At 33.4% G+C, this 15,999-nt stretch overlaps 1 protein-coding gene across 3 annotated transcripts; it reads left to right on the top strand.

Moving 5' to 3' along the window:
• Nucleotides 5,713-14,747, top strand: LOC18588420 (K(+) efflux antiporter 4). 3 transcript variants are annotated; one of them, XM_007012808.2, is made up of 20 exons: nucleotides 5,713-6,145; nucleotides 6,544-6,587; nucleotides 7,081-7,139; nucleotides 7,264-7,342; nucleotides 7,504-7,565; nucleotides 7,660-7,735; nucleotides 7,896-7,970; nucleotides 9,735-9,806; nucleotides 9,887-9,970; nucleotides 11,003-11,071; nucleotides 11,267-11,344; nucleotides 11,447-11,535; nucleotides 11,636-11,732; nucleotides 11,807-11,860; nucleotides 12,081-12,176; nucleotides 12,825-13,013; nucleotides 13,103-13,180; nucleotides 13,436-13,480; nucleotides 13,883-13,972; nucleotides 14,128-14,747. In XM_007012808.2, exons 1-20 carry the CDS (start codon nucleotides 5,929-5,931, stop codon nucleotides 14,206-14,208), a joined length of 1,734 nt encoding a protein of 577 aa, XP_007012870.2. In that variant the 5' UTR covers nucleotides 5,713-5,928; the 3' UTR covers nucleotides 14,209-14,747. The 3 variants fall into 3 exon arrangements, with proteins under 3 accessions (XP_007012870.2, XP_017983644.1, XP_017983643.1); XM_018128155.1 differs by having other exon boundaries at nucleotides 14,286-14,747; XM_018128154.1 differs by having other exon boundaries at nucleotides 11,684-11,732.

The raw sequence follows: 15,999 nt of genomic DNA on the forward strand, positions 1-15,999 counted from the left end.
CGCTTTGAAGTCAATTTTGTCAATTCTTTGAATTTCAACTAAACCCCATTTGCACCAACAGAAACGAAAGACACGAATATTATGAAGGAATTTAACAATGGGCACACTTAATTATCATTTTCTTTTTTTTTTTTTTTTGCTTGTTGGCCTTTATGATTTATTTATGATGGCATTAGTATGAAATATGATAAGAATATTTCTAAAATCTCGGTGGGAAGGATGAAATTGATTGTTAGCTTCTTGTTGTGCACCAATTAATCATGATTATGGAACTATCAGGAGCGGAGGGAGAAGGGTGACAGCCACCACCTCAATTTTTAATTTTTTTTATTTTTATATATATATAATTTAAAATATCTAAATTTGTCATACAGAAATCAAATGTGTTGTTTTGGAGTAATGGTAGGAAACTTAAATTAATCTTTAGTGGTCTAAGTTCAATTCTTTTTAAGTCTAAATTTTACAATTATTTTTTTCTTTTTTTTCTCTAAAAATTTAATATTAATTATTCTTTCTATTTTATATTTATTTTATATTGGTGAATCTGAAAACTTATACAAATTTAAATTATTAATGAATTTTATGTTATAATTTAATTTTATATCAAAAGTGATTAATTTTGAATGTGAAAATCTTATGTTAATTTTTCTTTCTACTTTATATCTATTTATATTGGTGAATTTGAAAACTTATATAAATTTAAATTGTTAATGAAATTCTATATTATAATTTAATTTTATACCAAAAGTGATTAATTTTTACTCAAAATCGAATCATTAACCCGATCCATAACTTGATATGATTACTATTTCACCACCCTTCATAAAAAATCTTCGATCCGCCACTAGTAACTGTGATGTGTGACTTCAAATAAATATTTGCAAGATGATAAATTTAATGGTAAAATGTGGTTTTAATCAATGTTGGATCATCGCTTATTATATTATATGTATGACTTTGCAGAGTATGCATGCATGTACATATAATTTGGTTAAAAAATAATTAAAAATTAAAACATTTTATAAATATTCGTATGTTTTGAAATATATAAATATGAAGAATGATGTTGATAGAGAGTAGACCTTAGCATGTGAGTAAAGTTGACTGAAAGATGTTTGAACTTTGAAAGTCAATGATTTCGTAAGATCTGTTCATCATGCCACCTCATTGAATAAAAAAGCGAAATAAAACTAAATAAAGTAATATAAAGAACATGGCGGCACGCTAACTTCATAAGCCTAAAATTGAATATTCAAATGAGACATTTTTATTGAAATTAAAAAAAATTAAAATTTTATTTTTCTAACTTTTTGAGATGTAAAATTTTTAATTAAAATTTTATATTATAATTAAAAAAAATNATATTCAAATGAGACATTTTTATTGAAATTAAAAAAAATTAAAATTTTATTTTTCTAACTTTTTGAGATGTAAAATTTTTAATTAAAATTTTATATTATAAATTAAAAAAATAATTATATATATATATATATAGGAAAAAAATAATTGTTGGAGATCATTTTGAGAATTAATAGTAGTGTGAAAATTGGGAAGTAATAAAAAATTGAAATTTATTAAATACATAATTAGGAAAGTAAGAGAATATAATTATCTTTGACTTTTACATTAAACTTGAGATAAATAGTTGAGAATTAATAGGAATGTGGGAGGTGAGACAAAATAAATATTTGTTAAGCGCTTAATTTAAGAAATAAGTAAATATGAAAATATTTTATTAATTATTTTAATTATTATATATTTTTAATATAATTAATTATATTATTATAAAATTATGAGACTTATGAAAAATTGAAGCCTAAAGCAATGGCTTTTGTGGCTTTATTCCAAAGTCAATTTTGATAAAAAAAAAACAAAGAAAGAAAAAAAAGAATTGACAAAATGTATTGTCATCTATTTAAAGAAAAAAAAGCAATGATTATCCACTGATGTAGTGATTGTAGAATAGTAAGTAATTGTGATGCAGAAGCGTCTAGGATTGTATTTTATTTAATTTAATTTTTACTAATTTTAGTTGATTGAGGAGTTTATTTTTTTTATTATATTTAGATTAGGATTTTTTCTTATTTTTATTGAGATTTTAATACTTTTAAGAATTAGTATTTGATTAGGATAGTTATATTCTATTTAGGAATAGAACACCTATTTTATTTAAATCTCTTGTTAATTATTCTAATTGTATTAGAGAACTAGAAGTAAAGTTTTACTAGGATGTGAGCCTATAATACTATAAATAAGACCCTTAAGCTTAGTTATGAGACATTCAAGTTGAGAGTAAATAAATAATATTTTCTTAAGTAGGAGTGCTTATTTCTATAGGCTCTTTTTAAAGAGTAAGAAGTTTTTAGTATATTTGGCCTAACCAACCAAAGTGGGATTTTGGTTATTTTTTATCTTAGTGTGGTTTTCAACCTTGCCAAGATTGGTGATTCACCTTAGTGAGGTTTTCAACCTCGCCACGACTAGTGTCTTTTACAACACCTAAGTGTCTTTACAACGCCCCAACGTCAGTTTGGTATCAAATCAGAAGAATCATTGTTCGCTGCATAGTTCAGGTTCGTTGTCTAATTTCGATACTTCTTATTCAGATAATTTTATTTATTTCTTTATAGTTATATCATATTTTTTCCTACATCACCACTTCGTCATCACCATATAATAAAAAACGTCAAAATCGTCAAATAGATGATTATGAGATTGAGATTGCAAAACTACGTCAGCAAATTCAAGAATTACAAAAGCAACTCACAAGACATGATGCTCAAATCAACAATAGCAGCTTTAATGATGAAGAGAATGACACCAACCCGTTTCATCAAAATTCATCCTCTGATGAAGAAGTACCTATTCGTCGCTTGAGAACTGCTGCTACCAAAGATTTGAGAATTAAAGTCGACATTCCTGAGTTTGAAGGAAGATTTCATCTTAATGATTTCTTTGACTAGCTCTACATAGTGGAAAGAGTTTTTGAGCTCAAAGATATTCTCGATAAAAAACATGTGAAGCTTGTGGCAATTAAATTGAAAAATCACGCTTTTATTTGGTGGAAAAATCTCCAAAGGCAACGAGAAAGAGAAAGCTGCAACAAGATCAAAACATGAGATAAGATGCGTCGAGAACTCAAGCATAAGTTCCTTCCTGAGCATTATCAAAAAGAAATTTTTATCAAATTTCATAACTTGAGGCAAAAAACAATATCGGTGGAAGAATATACAATGGAGTTCGAATAACTTCACATGAAGTGCAATGTCCATAAACCTGAAGAACAAACTGTAGCTCCTTATCTTTGGGGTTTCAACATTGAAATTGCAAATGTTGTTCGACTATAACCATATTATAACTTAAATGATGTCCTCAGATTAGCACCAAAAGTTGAGAAACAATGATCACGAAAAAGCTCAATGAGTTCATCTAGACAAAAAAATTCCACCTTAAATCGTGGGAGACAAAGTTCAGCACCTATTTCACCTCTAAAGGTAAACTCTTCCAAAATTGTAAGCAATAATGATAAAGAGACTACTTCTACTCGTGTTTCTAATGTCAATAAAAAATGCTTTAAATGCTAAATATTTGGGCATATTGCTTCTATTTGTCCGAATAGAAGAATTATCTTCTTAGTAGAAGAAGAATTATCTTCTTAGTAGAAGAAGAAGAAGAATTTATGGAATAACCTAGTTTAGAAGAAGTAAATGATGAGCTAGAAATATTCAACAACGAAGAGACAGAAGAAATTTTTGCTAACCATGGAAAAGCTCTTGTTGTTCGTCATAACCTCAATACTATTATGATGACTGAAGATGAAAGTTGGCTTCGTCACAACATATTCTATACAAGGTGCACATCCCAAGGGAAGGTTTGTAATGTCATTATTGATAGTGGAAGTTGTGAGAATGTTGTTACCAATTACATGATGGAAAAGTTGAAACTTCAAACTGAAGTACATCTATATCCTTACAAGCTACAATGGTTGAGAAAAGGAAACAAAGTTAAGGTAATGAAGCGTAGTTGTGTTTAGTTCTCTATTGGAAATAAGTATCAAGATGAAATTTGGTGTGCTATTATGCTGATGGACACATGCCATCTGTCGTTGGGATGCCAATGGCAAAATGATTGTCGAGCTCATCATGATGGATACAATAATACTTATTCCTTCATAAAGGATGAAGTAAAAATTATATTGACTCCATTAAAGCTAGAAAACCGCCCAAAAAGACAAGAAGAAGATAAAGCACTCATCACTGTGTCTGGCTTAAACAAAGCTTATTGTGAGTTAAACCATTTATGTTTCTTATTAGTCTATAAAGAGAATGAAATATCTTCACCCTTATCCAAGCATGGTCAAACAAAATTAGTCAACAAAAGTATGGGAAACTTATTGAGAAGATGTGTGGACAACCATGTCGTAAACAAGATCATAGTCAAGTATGATTTTCCTATTCCTCGATTAGATGACATACTTGATCAACTCATTGGTTCTAGGGTGTTTTTGAAAATCGATATGCTTAGTGGTTATCATCAAATTAGAATGCAACTTAAAGATGAATGGAAGACAACATTCAAAACAATGGATGAATTATATAAATGGTTGGTGTGGACCATGACAATATGTGGATCCAGACATCTACGAGGAGTTTGTCAAGGCCTACTCGTCAGAGCTGAGTTTTTCTGACCTCAGGAGACTGATGCAGGAGCATCTAGGATTGTATTTTATTTAATTTAGTTTTTTCTAATTTTAGTTGATTTAGGAGTTTATTTTCTTTATTCTATTTAGATTATGATTCTTTTCTTATTTTTATTGAGATTTTAATATTTTTAAGAATTAGTATTTGATTAGAATAGTCATGTTCTATTTAGAAATATAATACCTATTTTATCTAAATCTCTTGTTAATTATTCCAATTGTATTTGGCAACTAAAAATAGAGTTTTATTAGGATGTGAGCCTATAATACTATAAATGGAACCCTTAAGCTTAGTTATTAGATATTCAAGTTGAGAGTTAATAAATAGTATTTTCTTAAGTATGAGTGCTTATTTCTCTTAGCTTTTTTTAAAGAGTAAAATGTTTTTAGTATCTTTAGTCTAAACGATCAAAGTGAGATTTTGGCTATTTTTCACTTTAATGAGATTTTCAACTTTGTCAATATTAGTGATTCATCTTAGTGAGGTTTTCAACATTATCACGATTAGTGTCTTTTATAATATTCATATGTCTTTACAACGCCTCGGCGTCAAATTGATTATTTTGGGTACTTGATAAGTAAATAATAAACAAATATAGATAGTTATTTTAACTTTATCTTCCATTCTTTAATTTTGGTTTAAATATACTTCTTAGGAATATCCCAAACCAGATTTGGGCCTGAAGAAATGTCCCAACCCGACCCAGATATATCTGATATACGGGCTTGGAGGGCCAACTGTGGCACCTCTAGACTATCGGCTTCCATGAGTCCATACACATTATACAGTCTTGTACCGAACAAATTCCAGCTTCTCTCTGGGGGAACGTGAAAACCAAGGCCCAACCAATTTGGTTGTGCAATTCCTTTTTTGGAATTCCAATTTTTTTATGGCCAATGTTAACGGCGCAATCTTCAAAATGTGGCGTTCTTCACACGCGAAATATTCTAGCGCGTAGGAGTAGGATCAGCACCTGATATATGTGAGTACACTATCTCAAGTTAAAGGACGTTTTTGTACTTTTACTCAACCTCCATTTCCAAGCTAACAAACGTTTTTTCCCTCTCGTTCTCCACAAACCAGAGAGAGAAGAGGAAAAGAGCCGAAAGGCGCAAATCCAACACTCACTCTTCGTTTTGCTAACTTACGCACCAGCTATTCTACGCACCTTACCATTTACCTTTTTTCTCTCTAGGTTTTCTATTTTTCTCTCACTAAAACCTCTGCAATGAGAAGGAGACTCGTGGCTCTCTTCTTCATTTGCGATCTCTTCGTATTCTTCGCTTCCGTCGCCACCATTGAAACCGATTCCGAGTCGGCGGCCGAGATCAATGTCACTGCTGCCATGTCCAATGCCTCAGACCCGAGATCCAAAGAGGATAGTTTCGCCGACATGATCGATCGCGCTCTTGAGAAGGAGTTCAATGACACTGACCAAAATGAAGGTCCGTACTAGATCTGAACGCCTGTTCAGTCTCTCTTTTTCCATCTGCATTTTGTTTTTTAACAATGGTGGTTAAGGTAGGGTTTTGAAGATTTTGGATCAGCTCTTATTTCACTCAATTTCGCTTAATTTTGTGTTTTCTATTTAATTGTTTTAATATTTACTATTTATATTATTTCTCGTTCATTTGTGTGCTGTTTTATTTAGGGAAATTTGTGAGCATTTGAGCATGCGTCTAAGTACTTTCAAATTGCAACAAAAAATGAGAATTGAAAATTGAAATGCCTTTTTTTTTCTTTTGTTATAAGTTATAAAATAGAAAGCTTATTGGGCCTCGTTGAATTCCTCTATTTTTTTAGTTCCAATTATTGGAATTCTTATTAGTGTTTGCTTTTGCAGCCACTGATCCTGGTAGTTTCAATAATAGTGTTGCGGGGAAGCAGGTTGGTAGTAGCATTCTTTAAAATTTTTATTCATTTTCAATGACCTTTTAGTTTGAAAGTGATTATGTGCTCATGTCAAGCACTCAACATTGGGAATTCTTTTGTTGCATGGTGTGTACTCTCAACATAGGATTGTGAAGAAATGTTTTAGGTAGTTGGCTGCTGTTAAATTGCACTCAGATTAGTCAGTTTTAGTGGTTAGATAACCTTGAACATGAATAAAAAACAAAAAGAAAATTCTTGGACCAGATATTATTCACTATTGTTTTTAGGATTAGTTATAATTTGGACAATATCTGTTCTAGTTTCAACCCCAGAAAAACGATGGAGGTCCACTCTTGCAATAAACATAAGGGTTTTTTCTGGTTATGGAAAATGAAATATATTTTGTTGATTGAACTTTAAATACTTGTCTGTTTATGACATTTTCTGTTGAGTATTAAAGAAACTCTTGGTCTGGGCGGTGAGAATAGAATTTGTTTATTTTTGTCAGGCTGTCTTGGAAACTGTTGCTAGAGTTAAGCCCAAGAAAAATGAATCCAAGGAAGAGAAGTAAGTGATTAATTTTTCTTTGATAACAATTCATTTAACATGATAGGACTACCTCTTCTGATATTGTACGCTTCACTAACCCACTTTCAATGACAGCTTACGTTTTTTTTGAGCCCTATGTCAGGTCATTTCAGCTCCATGATGTTTTCCATTTGGATAATGAAAATCGAGGAGAAGATGCGCCAACCTTAATAGATCAAAATGTATGTCCAGAAATTGTTGTCTCTGGAAACTTCTATCTAGTTGACAATTTGCTTCAGTGTTTATATTGATTATGATATTGGTGCTTCAAGCAAATGTATATTTGGTGTAGTTATATGTAAAGTAGACAAATTGTTGATCATGCTGGGATATTTCTTTTCAGGACAATGTCTTTATAATATCCAACCCAAAGTCAAAGTATCCTGTTCTACAACTAGACTTAAGGTTATCCTTTTAATATATATTTTGTTATTTAGTTTTGACGCCATACTATTGTAATGGAAACAACTTTTTGATTGTTCAAAATTGCTTTGTGCAGATTGATATCAGATCTGGTAGTTGTCATTGTCTCCGCAACATGTGGTGGCATTGCTTTTGCTTGTGCTGGGCAACCGGTTAGACTGCTACTGTACCTTTTATGTCTTTATTCCAATATTGTGCTGCTTGCTAGATTCATTCTCTGTCTCTACTTGAAGCTTTGTAAATCTTATTTTTGATTCGCAGTGATAGGCCTTCCCTAAAGGAGCATTTTATACTTACATTTTGAAATTTCAGGTTATTACTGGATATCTACTCGCAGGATCTCTTATTGGGCCTGGTGGGTTTAGCTTTGTTGGGGAAATGGTGCAGGTATGTTGCTTTTGCTTTATGCTAGCTGCCAGTTGACTTATCTTTAGCTTAATAAGTGCTAATAATCTTTAGATTTATTCACTGGTGTATTGGACGTCAAGATATGTAACGTGAGGTTCAAATTGGTTACCAGAATGAAGCAGGATATCTGAATCTCCTTCCTACCAGGAATCAAATCCTTTTTTGTTTTGGAGGGGGGTGTATTTTAAGCATTGGATCCCAGGGATGGTGATTATTCTCTGTATTAAATCACTAAAAGGAAAGAGAAAAATGGGTTTTTGGGAGAGTTGGTTAATGAGTTAGATAAGATCTTTGTTGCTCAGACTCGCCATGAGTACTCGTGTTGACAGAACTTGACACTGACCTGGGTATGGGATCTGTTTGATTTTCCAGGATTATCTAACCAAATTGGACCAGATTGCTACCCTAACCAAAATTTTCTTCTCCACTTTCCTCACATTTTTACTTTCAATTATTGTAAAATCTTCATCCCTCGCAACAATCAGGATACTATTTATCATTGATTAGGGAAATTAGGAGACGAAGCATGAAGAACAAGAAGAGGAAAAGGATGTTGAAAAACTGAGATAGCGAAGAAAGACTGAAGAAAGTGGTTAAATCGGTACAGAATGACTCAAACTCAAAGAAGGAAGAGTACAAAAAAGAGAAACATCTAGAAACAAAGAAGAAAATGGAGAGAAAATAATTGAAAATTTTGGGGTCTCTATATTTTACAGATGGGATTTCTGATTATAAAAGTTAAAACTTAAAAGTTTAAATTCAATGACGTGCTCTACATTTCACCTTGTCATTTGCGCCAGCTTATTTTTCTTTTTATTTTTTGGCCCATTATGCTTCATTTTGCTTGGGTTTGCATCCTTCAGGGCAATTAAGATAATTGGACTTCAATTATTTATACAGGGTGACAAGGAGGTTGATTGCCTGTATGATTTTGCTTTCTTTTAAGACTTAAAACCAAGACACTAATAACACATCTTCTCTTCAAAAAAAAAAAAAAAATAGAAAGTTAAAACACCAGGAGAGTAATATTAACCATCTTAATATAATAATTTGAACAATGAGCACTGCACCTGTATCCTTGTTTCAGACCTTTACAGTTGTTTCCTCGTGTCTTCGATTCCATGTAATTGGCATGTTAGACACTACATGCGTACACACACCCGGCACTCATAGCTGAGCCCGAGCAACGTAGGATAAGACTCAAACTCATTTTAGACATTTTAAAAATCATGATACTGACTGAATATGACTCCTAGGCTATTTGTTATAATAAGTAGAAATACTTGTGCAGATGCATAGCTACACTTTCATATGTGAACTAACTAAAAGCCTATGAGTATGATGTGGTATAGTGCACAACTATGATATTTACTTATTAATGCAAGAATTCACCCAAATACCCTTGCTTTCAGCGGATGTTATGTAATATTTTTAAATTTCATTTTGATTAAGATATAATTCTCCTTAGTTTCTACTAGGTTGATATTTCCCTGCATGCAATATGTTGCTAGAAAGAGAACCAGGCCAAGAAATGTATTTATATGCATTAAAATGGTAATGCACGTGCTATTTCTTGTGCTGCTGTAGCAAGTAAAACAGTTTTATTAATTCTCCATTGATGTTTGTTGATGGAAACTGAGGTGGTGATAGAAGCTTATAAATTTGTATAGTATTGCTTTTCCGTTTTTATTTTTAAATAATTTCGCTTTCTATTTTCATATTTTTATTGGTACGTTCATTCAGGTTGAAACAGTGGCTCAATTTGGTGTGATCTTTCTTCTTTTTGCATTAGGCTTGGAGTTTTCTACAACAAAGGTTTTCTTGTTGCCTTGGTACTTTCCCTATTAGATTCATTCCTCCGATCGATAATCCTCGTCTTGTAAAAATTCTTGCAGCTTCGCGTTGTTCGAGCAGTCGCTGTTCTTGGAGGTCTTCTCCAAATTTTTCTATTCATGTGCTTGTGTGGTATAACTGTCTCGGTATGTCTCATATTGTTAGAATTATTTTATATAAATGTTTGATATATAAAGCCTTAGGGCATAAAACCTTTGAATTTCTTGGATTCTGAATTTTGTTATGTAAGGTTAATAATTTGTACCCAACAAAGAATTAAGATTTTAATTGTATTCTTGAGAGGCTACTGAATATTTTTTACACATAAATTGACAATTAATGGGTTCATATCCTTAATTGAACTTCTTAAATTTCATACATCAAGGTCAATGATCCTTGCCCTCATCATACTGCATATGATAAATAAAGCTTTTCTTTTAGGTAGTCATGGCTCGTGTGACTCATATCTATATCCCTTGCATGTGTCTTTCTCCATTAAATTTTTCTTTTCACTTTTCTCTCTAACTTGTACACCAAATAGTTTTCTCTATCAGTCTATCACATGTTAGATTTCAATCTGCAACATTTAACTGACCACATGCCAGTCTTCCGCATAAGTCTTGAATTATGCTGCTTGCTATTGTTTGATTTAATGGGCGCTAAGAATACTACAGGTTTGGTGTTCACCCGGCACCATGTGTAACGGATTAACATATGCCCATGGGGTTAACTTGGCTTGAAGTATTGGTCTCTCTAGTTTCCATCTTCATGGTTGTTTTGTATTGACATTAGTGGTATTTGCACAAAAATGAGGTGTTGGTCATATGATTCCAACATTTAACTTCAGAATCTGTGAATGATCTGTTTTTTTAATATTATGATATATCATTTGCGTATTAGACTTCTAGGCCATCTGGCCTAAGTGAGCATTGTCCGGTGGTTGTTTGGGGCTCAGGCAATATTATGTGCTTTTATTAATCAGTTGGGCCGGGAACTATTCATTTGTTTGTTCAATTAGGCATGTGGATTAAGGTGCTGGTTCTTTTATTAGAGAAGTTAATGCTGTTTTTCTTTTCTTTCTTTTCTTCCTTCACTAGTGGTACAGTATTTTCCTTTCCCTTTATTCAGATTATTATAGCTATGAGTTTTTGATGGATGCAGCTACATGCTTTTTGCAGTTATGTGGAGGTAAACCTTCAGAGGGGGTATTTGTTGGTGCATTCCTGTCTATGTCTTCTACAGCAGTGGTAAACCTCTATGAACTGTGTATTGACTGAGAACTTGGATAGGTGAAAAATTTTAGCATGTTACAGTTGAATGAATAATGAGCTGGTAGGATAGTCTATGTCAGTTTGGATAGAGAACATGCTTGTTTGAGGATTGCTTTACAAACATTTGCTTGCATTTAGAACTAGTTACTAGTTTGTCTTTTATGGTTCCAGGTTTTGAAATTTTTGATGGAAAGAAACAGTATAAGTGCCCTTCATGGTCAGGTTACAATTGGAACTCTCATCCTTCAGGTATTTATTTTCTTGGTCATCATAGCAGTTAAAAATATATGTAGTTCACTTGTGCATAGATACTTGGCTAGTATGAAGTTTTGAACTATCATGGGTTGGCAGGACTGTGCTGTGGGTTTGTTGTTTGCTTTACTTCCAGTTCTAGGTGGCAGTTCTGGCATCCTTCAAGGAGTATTATCCATGACTAAATCGTAAGTGAAAAATTCTATAGGATCATCTCTCTTTGATGCAGTGGAGGCAAAGATCATCAATTTGTAGGCTTCTGATGATACATTCTCATTCAATTCTCAGTTTGGTGGTGTTGATCACATTTCTGGTCATTTTGACAATATTATCTAGGACTTGTGTGCCATGGTTTCTTAAGCTCATGATAAGCCTATCATCACAGGTAATGTGTATTATTTGGTTCAGCTCTTTTGTCTATGTAGACATTTATTGATATGCAAATGTTTATTTGTGCAGACTAATGAGCTATATCAGTTGGCATCGGTGGCATTTTGCCTGCTTGTTGCTTGGGTTTGCTCATTTCCTTCTTACTTCTTACATTGTGATTAACTTATGCATTTCATTACAACATAAACATCAGAAGGTTGCTGCACTATTTATAGTTGCTTATTCTTGCAACTTTTTTTCTTTTCTAACAAATAAGACCCACGTTCCTTTTCATTTACTGAGCAACTTATTTCTTCATGTATATATATGTATGTACATAACATAGCTTGTTATGATGCTCCAGTGTAGTGATAAGCTGGGTTTAAGCCTTGAGTTGGGTTCGTTTGCTGCGGGAGTGATGATATCAACCACTGATCTGGGTCAGCATACACTTGAACAAGTAAGATTTTTAGTTGTGTACCCTGTCTTGAACTTTTAGTGCCTTATCACTTTCGTAGTTTTGTTATGCTTTTATTGTCTTGTTTATAATTAAGTGTTTTGCATTTGGAGGTACATTTATGTGTAATCTAATAATTGGTTAATGTCCTTTATTGACCATCCTGTACACAGTTACAGTTAATATTGGAATCCCTTTCCAGACTGAGCTATCAGTGTTAATGTTATTGAATCAGCTAAATGCAATTACTGATTCTGAATGTGTAAGATAAGTGGTTCTTGTAGAAAGGTAATTCATGGTCCTGCCTGTACTAGTTGTGCAGTTTGCAAAGTCTTGTGTCCATTAGGCACTACTGTAGGCATCCTGGTGTGGCTTTTAGGGATTTTAGTTGGTATTTTATGCTTACCGGAGTTTGTTTTCCTTAGTTTAATTTGGTTTATGAAATATGATGCTTGTTTGAGAGCTGTAATTTTTGAATTTGAGTACACTAATATGTGAACTTTCTTTATTCATTTTTGTTGGTAGTACTCTAGAACTGATACAAGGGAGGATGCAATTGCAGTGTTCTTGCCCTGTTATGCATTGCTTCCTTATTGATACTTCTGATTAACAATGAAATTCTGTCTTTTGATTTCTCTCTCTTATATACAGGTTGAGCCCATTCGCAATTTCTTTGCCGCTCTTTTCCTTGCCAGCATTGGGATGCTAATTCATGTGCATTTCCTTTGGAATCATGTTGATATATTGCTGGCAGCTGTAATATTGGTGATTGTTATTAAAACAGTAGTAGTTGCTGCAGTTGTCAAGGGATTTAGATACAGCAACAAAACTTCGCTTCTTGTATGAGTTGATCATACTACTTGCAAATTGTATTCATTTTGACATCATTCGGTACAGGGGCCTTAGTTCCTTTCAACTTAATGTTGTAGGTTGGGATGTCTTTGGCTCAAATTGGGGAATTTGCTTTTGTTCTTCTGAGTCGTGCTTCTAATCTTCATCTAGTTGAGGTTTGTACTCCATTGCTTTAATCTTCGTTTAATTGATGTTACTACTGTCCATGTGACTGACTCTCATTCTCTCTTCAACCGCCAACTTCCTCTCACAATTTGATTGCAGGTGTCCCCCAAATTTATCTAACCAATGAATTTACTTAATTTAGAAGTGTTGTTAAGTGCAGTATGAGTTTTCATCTGAAAATGAGTATTCTTTTTCTGTGGCTTCTTTACTTGACAATATTGCTGAATTTTTTTTTGCTGCTGCAGGGCAAACTATATCTGCTACTTCTGGGCACAACAGCTCTTAGTTTGGTATGTGAACCATGGCCTTGCTGATGTTTTGCATTATATTCCCTTCAAGAAAAAAAAGAGAAAGAAAAGACATGTGAGATTCTCCGTGGTCTTATTATTCTGAGTGAGTAGTGAGCATGCAACTGGACGGCAGTTTGAACCAATGCAACTGCAATAAAGTCTTGCTGCAGTTGCTTTTCCGTTTATAGCTTCAACTCTCAAGAACAATATTCTATCAGAAATGATGCAACTGGTTTAAGCATTTTATGATCAGAATGGAAATTTTACTTTTAAAGTACCCAATTTTGCTGCAACTAGCCAATTTCATGAAGTTATTTCATTGTTAAAATTGCATTCTACTGTAAGACACTGAACTGAAATTCTATTTAGATTTCAAATTGTGCTCATCAAATAACCATGCAGGTGACTACTCCATTGCTTTTCAAGCTGATTCCAGCTGTTGTTCATCTTGGTGTGCTCTTGCGGTGGTTCCCCCCTGATGGTCCTAGCGAGGTAATCAATCTACCTTTGAATATAAACTTGATGGTATAATGGTAGAATGTTGATAAGAGATCACCCAGGAGAAGATTGCCATCTTTTAAACTTTTGCCTAATTCTTGCTAGAACGAGTGTTTTGAGGTTATGTTGAATATGATTTCTCCTCCCAGATTGGTTTTAAAGGAGATAGCCTTCGCGCAGACAGTGCTAAGCGTATTACTTTGATGGTCCAAGGCTCTCATGATTCATGATATTAAATAAAACATGAACCAGAAAAATGCAAATTTGAAGCCTTTACCTGATGGGGTTCTTATACTCTGGAGGACAGGTGCTTAAAAGTGCAAAGGAAGTTGACTGAGTGAACAGGTTCTTTTCCATTGCAAGGCTCTTGATATGTTTGCCCGCTACCAATGTGAATTTCTGACGAAGCAAGAATGTACAAATAACAGCCAGCCCCGAGATATGAACAGCAATATATATATGATCATCATGCCGACACATTCTAATATTGGTTCAGGTCATCACATTTAAAATTTCCCAGATGACCTTTGTAATATAGCGTCAATTTTGTAATGTAATTCATTTCAATTTTTTTTCCCTTTTCCCCACTTCAATTGATTGGTTTATTTGTTTTATTTCAGTTTTTTGTTATTCTGGGTGAAGTAGCCAGGTTAAAAATCGCAAGTGTATCCATTCATGTTTTTGTTCCTGTAGATACACCATACCTTGTAAACTAAAATTTTGTTTCGCATATTAAAATTCTTTGACGAGGCTTGTAACTTATTGTTCATTTTCATGGTATCAGACTCGGAAATTGGAAGATTGTGCACCTTTTGTCTCCGCCTCAACCTTGTTTTTTTAGGAGGAGCACAAGGCAAGATTATGAATTAAAGGTGACAAATGACAATGGAGATATGAGAACCTCTTTTAATATTCCTTCCCTTCCTCTGCCAGTTGCTCAGTCCGCATGGTTCGTAGCATGCTAACAGCCTGAAGAGATCTTGATAACATCTATGGTCCGCAAGGTGTGGACGTGGTTATGTGCAGGGGACTGGGAGGCTACAATTGACTCTTAGATCCTGAATCGTCATTTAAGGGACGAAAACTTAGTCCAGCCCCGATTGAATAAACACTCTACTCGAAAACATAGAATATTCAAATCACCGGCCAAACTTTCCTAGTTGTCTGGATGTGTAGGTCAACATGCGTTTGTATGCGCAGGTCAGCTTGTTCACATTATGAAATCCAGGGAAAAACTTTTGTAATTTTGATGCTTAAACTTCAAACCTGTCAGCGGATCTGCACATGAACTGACCAGAATTTAATAAGTCTTTTTTCTTCGGGGTTCATGTCAGAGCTGATTGGGCTTTGAATTACGCAAGGAGTCGTAGGTGGAATTTTTTGGAATATAGATAGATATTGTTGAACTAAGCGGACCATGCAAGCCTACGGATTAATTTTGTGGATTGATGCTTACTATGAAGTTATATATACGTCATAATTCGTCATTAATATATTTCTTTTTCTGCTCCATGAATTATTGTGTAAAATGGTTGACTTTGACTTTTGTTTCAACAAACTACTGCAAGGAAAAAAACCATTCAAGAAATAATTCTTGCAATCGATGGAACAGCATAGTTTGAATAAACGAACCACAAAGGTAAGGGAATCAAACTTTCCTTCATTCTGACAGCCTAAGTTGCCTAGTAATTTTACTAGGTATGTTTTATATCATATCCTTGGCGTGGATATTGGTTTCCGCACCCCATTTTTTGGCCTTTTGCAATTACATTTGTCTTCGTTTGACAGAGGGCCTTTGCAATTACAGTTTCTCCCACATTGTCGCGTGTCAGAGGGGTGTAAATAAGGTACAACAAAAACGAGTTGCTTTGAAAAGAAACACCAAAAAATTAAAAATAAAAAAAAATGAAAAGAAAAAGAAAAAGAAGAGATGATATAGTTAGCTCTAATGTCACTTTATTACAAAAGTGATGATTAAAATTTCAAAATCATTTTGCCTTCGAGTAGGTAAAATTGACAGT

The sequence above is a fragment of the Theobroma cacao genome, chromosome 9 (genome assembly GCF_000208745.1).
Source record: "Theobroma cacao cultivar B97-61/B2 chromosome 9, Criollo_cocoa_genome_V2, whole genome shotgun sequence".
NCBI classification, from domain to species: Eukaryota; Viridiplantae; Streptophyta; class Magnoliopsida; order Malvales; family Malvaceae; genus Theobroma; species Theobroma cacao.